Here is a 6,536-nt window from a genome sequence, read left to right as displayed (position 1 = left end):
TTGGACCTTTTTTTACATATATTTTTTTAAAGCGGGTTTGCTCCTTTTATTTTTATCATTTTTTTATGCTTAATTTTAGTTGAGCTTTTATCAGTATTAGTATGGTATTATATATGGAGTATTTGTTGAGTGCAAGATGAAAAAAAAGATCATTAAAAAAGTATTGTGTAATAAAGTAAACTAAAATTCCCAAATGACGGTTTGAACTTTCTTCTTTCTTATAGTCATGCAGTAATATTGAAATAAATGCATTTGGAATGAACCTACAAAGCTCATGTGTGAAATTACTTGAAAATATAAAAACAAAGGAAATATTCACTATAACTACTGCTAGATTTATAAACGTAAAATGTCGTTTTAGTTATTGATTTAATAAACAAAAATTTTTTTTTTTTTTTTTGATGTTATTTTCACTTGTTTTTGTTAATGATAATAGCCTTGTTCTTTGAAGAAGATAAAAATAAGACAGCGAGTATAATGATTATAATAATTAATTTAATAATCTAATTATGTATGTGGATTAAATGTTTTAGAGGTACGTTATAACAGTTCCCAAAAAGGTTTTAGAACGGGTTTTCCTCTACTCGTTTAAACATTCAACCTGAAGTAAAGTAAGCACGTCTCCACTTGTTGAGTGCAGAATGCTTTCTTCTTTTCATAATAGAATTGAAGTGTGTTTTTACCACGGTGAAGTGAAAGCCTGCTGGTGCATGTTCCCGGATCTGAGAGGGTTATATAATTAAGCATCGTGCCGATGAATGCATTCACCTCTGCACATCAGGGGTGGCAAAAACCCGCACCGTCTGCAGTCACGTGCACTGCAGCAGCGTGAACCACTACACTACCAGTGCATCTGTTTTCAAATATGTGGAGTAAAAGGGAAACGTGATCAGTAACTTGATACTTGTACTTCGTTACCTGCCACCAAATGCTGCACATCTTCATCTTGATGTCACAAGGGTCAAGAGGGGGAACGATGAAGATGCGATTACGCAACTTCAACCGTACGGATTACGCATATCACTTTTTTTTTTTAATTAGATGAGATAAAATAAAATAAATACATGAAAATAAATCCTCGCTCACCTTTCAAGGCCTGTCCACCTCTTCTCGCCTCTTTCTCTCCGGTCTCGCTCAAATCAGCATCGAACCAGCCGCAGAAACGATTCTCCTGGTTCCAGTTGCTCTCGCCGTGGCGAATCAGCACCAGTTTATAGGCGGCCATTGTCGACCAAAAAAGATAAATATGTCGCTGGGGGAGGAAAACTCGACTGGAGAGAATATTTCAATGTCGACGAATGCAGACTGGTCCACTTCAACCGGTGAGGACTTTTATCCAGTCGATTGGTCACCACCTCGCTTCCGGGTTTTGTTATCCAATGAATTTTCAGTAAAAGATTACCGTTTCCTCTTTTTCCACCAATGACGGCGGTGGGCGTTTCCTGACTTCATACTTGTACGTTTGCCGATACAGTATTTACTTTAAAAATAATATGCCGTATTACGTTACGTGATTTAAATGATCAACAAAATTGCTATAGCTAAACAGATAAATACACATGTTGTGTTAATAAAACAGGAATTACAGCACACTACCAAAACTCGTAATAATCACGAATTACAGACAATCGATGCTAACAAAAATGTTTAAATATAAAAAAAATAAACAAATAAAAATTAAAGCGCAATTTCGCAAATGTTTATCGTTGTATTTCCTAAACTGCGTTTAATCCAGACCGGTTCCCTGATAGTTTGCGCTCCATTATGTAACCAAACGGTGCCCTCTATCGACTATATTATGTTATGACTCAGCTATGTGTACATGTATGCTCCAAATTTGAGAACACAAATGAAATAAAGAAATCGATTTTTTTAAACATATAAATAAACTACACGTATAATGCTGCCCAAATGGCTCCTTCTTAGTCATGATCCATGTTGCAAAGCGGGAGATAGCCATCGGTGCCAGCTTGACAGTGAACAGCAGCATGATGGAACATTCCAGTAGAGGTCAAACAGGCAGGCGAGGCTGCTTGCGGGGTCAACATTGGAGAAAGTAGGTTGCTAAACTTCTCCTGATGATGCAGAAAAGGGTGAGAAGTAAGTCCAGTTTTCACGAACTCCCCATATCGCATTTTTTTAATGGGACACTTATTTAATGATGCCTCGCATGTGGGAAAGGCGAGCCACCGATCTTGATGCTTGATCATTTCAGCTGTGTATTGAATCCCGGTAAAACACACAAACAAACATTATGAACAATAATAGGAAGATTTTCATTATTCCCAAAATCTGAATAGTCACTCACAAGGAAATTCACCCTGTGTGGTTTTTTGCTTCGCACAAATTTTCCGACTCAGCCAGTCAAATGAATCAGCAGCTGTTAATGATAGGAAGCACCCTGTCATTCGTCTCCACACCCAAAATGAAGGGCAACACTTTCTCCTTTCCTAGTGTCTCCAGTAGCCCCCCCCCCATGCTGACACCCACTTTTATTTCCCTCACACCCACAAAAACATGAAAACACAGAGCTCACACAGCTCAGCAGCCCGTTAACCACGCTCTTGCAGTGCATACTGCAGCGATGCAAATTCCACAGCAGAGGCAAGGGAAGAGGAGGGTACAGGGAAAACACACATTGAATAAGTGAATCGAGAGGGAGGGTGAGTCGTGAGAAAAAAAATAAAACGCTGGGCACAAAACTTCCAGTAGAAACCGCAGATTGACACTTCCTGTCTGTGTAAACCATGAACTGGCACAGAGAAAGGCTTTGTAGTGTGTTTCAGTTTATAGTTACTGAACATGGTGAGAGAGAGCTGCTTTTTTTTTTTTTTTTTAGGGCGTGTGGTTTGACAGCAGCTTTTTTCCTTCCAGACGACATTACTACTGAATGGGCACACTGTTCGCATATTGAGGGCAAGTGGTGGAGAAATGCGGATGCTCTTTTATCCATCCATCCAATTTCTTTACACTTGACCTCATCAGTGTGACATGATGTGGTACATCCTGGTCGCCAGCCAATCACAGGGCACACTGTTAGAATATGCACACACATATTGTATTGTATTTAAAGCTGCTGTAAGAAATGATGCTAGCCTAACGCTAAGGCATAATGGTATGAGGAGCAAACAAACAACAAACTAAATCAATGTTCTACCTTTTTGATATTGTTCAAAATAACATGTTTTTAACAAATTATTTTGTGTAATTAAGGTTTTTTCAGATGTTTGAATGACTGTTACGCATAGATGGTGACCTATGACCTCGCTAAATGAAGCTCCTCCGCTCATTCTTTGGCAAGAAAGCCAGAAGCTTGAGAATGATTCTGATCATTTGAGTCAGGCGTGTTGGAGCAGGGAAACATCTAAAACGTGCAGGATATTGGCCCTTGGGGACCAGATTTGGACACCCCTGCATAGTAAAATAAGTGACTTAGCCCAATGGGAACCATATTTCAAGTCTTGACTGGACCTAACGAGGAAACATGCAAATTCTACACAGGAGGAGAATCAAACCATGAACCTCAAAACTGTGAGGCAGACATGCTAACTACTAGCTACTGTGCTACCTATTAACTCATTCACTGCCATTGACGCCTATAAACATCTATTTCTATTAGTTTAACATTTTTTCCACTTTTGTAAGACGATGAAAACCTAGACATTTTTTAAAATAATCTATTTTTTTTAAGGATTATCAAAAATTAGGGGCGTCACGCAATTAATTAAAAAAATTGTAATTAATCGTATGACTTCAATAGTTAACTCACGATTAATCACAAATTTAATATCTGTTCTAAATGTACAATATATTTTTTCTAGGTTTTTATACTTTTGTTAACAAAAGTGGAAAAAAAATGTTAAACTAATAGAAATAGTTCAAATGATTTTTGGACGTCTATAGCCGTCAATGGCAGTGAATGAGTTAAATAAATTAAAATTTGGTAGTGTATAGTGGCTCACAGCTGCTAGGCAATGACTTTATGGGAATTGCACATGCAACATGTCATTTACAGAAATTCAGTGTGTCTACTCCCAGAGGCGTGGACATGTGGACACTTCATTGCAAAAGTCCCCCAAGGCAGAAAGAGAGCGAGAGAGGGGGTGGGTGGGTCGCTCTTAGAAGTGCAAGATGTACATCCTGCTCCTGCAGATGGTCAGACGTTAACCCTTGCGCTCCTACTTGCCGTACTTTTCGAGAGTGCTCGTTCTTGTTATGGGTTAGCTGGAGCCTATCCCAGTTGGGGGGGAGTGACAGGGTACACCTGTGACCCAGGTTCGGTTGGCAGTCATTAGCCTACACTGACTGTAAAAAAAAACACACAAAAAAAACATCTTTTTTTTTTTATAGTTTAAAACAATAATTTAAGTTGGAACAACTTTAAAATATATAAAATTACTGACATGTATGGCAATAATGTTAGCGCAACAAAGCATGCAAGTTCCAAAACCATTTGCTAAGTTGTTTTTACTTACAGTTCTGTAAATTCTAATTTATTTATTGTGAAATGCAGGAAAGCCCATTTTCACAACAGAAAAATTACTTAACTTAAATATGTTGCTGAATTCCCCAACTTTGTTTGTTGCCTAGACATATTTAGCTCACCTTACATTTTTTTAAACATTTTTTTTTTAATTATTGTATATACAAACAACCATTCACATTTGCAGTGTAAATTTATACTGTAAATTGAATTTCCCTTCAGGGATTATAATCAGCAAAACATTAAATCTAATTAAATTTAATTGTAAATAATTGCAGAATAAATGAATGACAAACTCAATTCCATAAAATTATATGTAAGACAAATAAGAAAATGTCACCTCCACTTCCAACAAAGATGCCAACCTGGATCTCGTTACTGTAAGGCAGACATGCTAATCACTAACACAATTCGCTACTTACCTACACGAAGCGCCATAAACAGACTAATTAAAATGTAACCATTTAAACAACTGATATTCTAACAAATGGTGCTGTGACACATGTAGACAGAAAATATTCAAACAATATTCACAGGCATGTATTCTTTATCCTCTACAAAAAAACAACAACAAATTTACTGTGGAGCATCTGTGACAGTCTTTGTGTATTAAACCGTCCCCTGGTGGCCAAGTAAAATAAAAAGCAAAAAAAACCTTTAGATTGACGTATTCTCAGATTATTATTTTTTTACTATTTTTTTTTGGGGGGAGGGGGGGACCAACTCCCATTTTTGTGAACACTTATAAGCAGTTTTTTCCCCATTATTTTTGTATTTAAAAAAAATGTGTGGGTGGGGTGGCAACTTGGAAGTTAAATCACTGTATAAACAAGAGGCTTAATAGCTCCCCAAATTTAGCAGTCACACAACTTGCTCGCAGCTGACTGGAAACGGCTCAGACATTGAATCATCCTCCGTTTTCATTGGCCGCACCTCAGCCCACCTCCACAAACCCCCGACAGACTGTTCCGGAATGAACAGGCCCCCCTTCCCAGATCATCACACACACACAGCACACACACACGCTTGCTATCAGTTAGACACTCTCAGAGACAGTTCCGAGGTCCTTTCATGTGGCCGGAGCGTAGAAACGGGCCCGAGCTTTTAATCTCTCCCACAGGAAGTTGCTGGTGGGGGCTTCTGTCGCTCGTCTTTCCAAAAAATCTGTGTTTCATTTGGGGCAAAGCCACCAAAGCGTCCCGGGCTCGCTCTCTTGAATTTGAACATAAAAAACAAACAAAATGGCTGGCTTGTACTCTTTCTGCTCTTTATTCTTGCACTTTTGAATCTTTGGCTTGACAATAAGGACACTTTGGGTTTGAGCAACAATCACATCCATACGTTTGGGGTTTTGAGTATGTAACACATTTTGTGTTGGCAAGGTGTCAGTACAGAGAAACGAGTGTAAACATATACCGTATACAAGATCATGAATATAAAAACTCTGCAGCTGCATCACTCGTACTGTATAACAAAATGTTCTCTACTGCAGTGACATAACAGATGAAAAAAAAGTACAGGGGGTACTCAGTTTACGGCATTGAGGTTATGTGGAGTGAGAAGGCACGCCCCCCCCCCCCCCCCACAGCCAAAAAAAAGTTTGCATCCCTTTGTGGAATCATGAAAACAGTCCACTTGCGTGGACCTAAAGCACCTTAAAAAACAGGGGCGGGGAACCTTTTCCAAGAAACAATATGATGCAACAACTTGTAAGCATTTGTGAATAACATGTTTCTTTTTTTTTTTTTTTCAATATTACTTCCTCTTCATTTGATTTAAAAACAGCATGTTGGTCAGCAACAATTGCAGAACAATTATGCTCTTCCGCTATGGCTGGAGGATCACAACGTTAGCCTAATAGCAACATTTCCTACCTAGGCCATTTTATGGATATTTTTGGAAAACAAGGTAAAAAAAAACACACACCAAATTCAATAAACAAGAACAGTCCAGTTGCCTCGGTTCATAATTTGCTCATTTTCATGACCCGGATGACTGAGAATCGACACAGACGTACTGAAAAAACAACAACAACACAATTGCTAGCTTGCGC

The 6,536-nt window shown here is 38.4% G+C and overlaps 1 protein-coding gene across 1 annotated transcript in view; it reads right to left on the bottom strand.

Moving 5' to 3' along the window:
* Positions 1-1,340, bottom strand: part of LOC147163580 (phosphoglycerate mutase 1-like) — a 4,529-nt gene extending 3,189 nt beyond the window's left edge. Inside the window, exon 1 of the mRNA XM_086093667.1 lies at positions 1,087-1,340. Within this exon, the coding sequence (XP_085949793.1) occupies positions 1,087-1,225 (139 nt within the window). The 5' untranslated portion in view covers positions 1,226-1,340. The remainder of the gene's footprint in view (positions 1-1,086) is intronic.
* Between the last annotated feature and the right edge of the window lie 5,196 nt (positions 1,341-6,536).

Source organism: Leptonotus elevatus, chromosome 13 (assembly GCF_054856555.1).
Source record: "Leptonotus elevatus isolate MCC_2025b chromosome 13, RoL_Lele_1.0, whole genome shotgun sequence".
NCBI classification, from domain to species: domain Eukaryota; kingdom Metazoa; phylum Chordata; class Actinopteri; order Syngnathiformes; family Syngnathidae; genus Leptonotus; species Leptonotus elevatus.
This window is presented reverse-complemented; position numbering and strand designations above follow the sequence as displayed.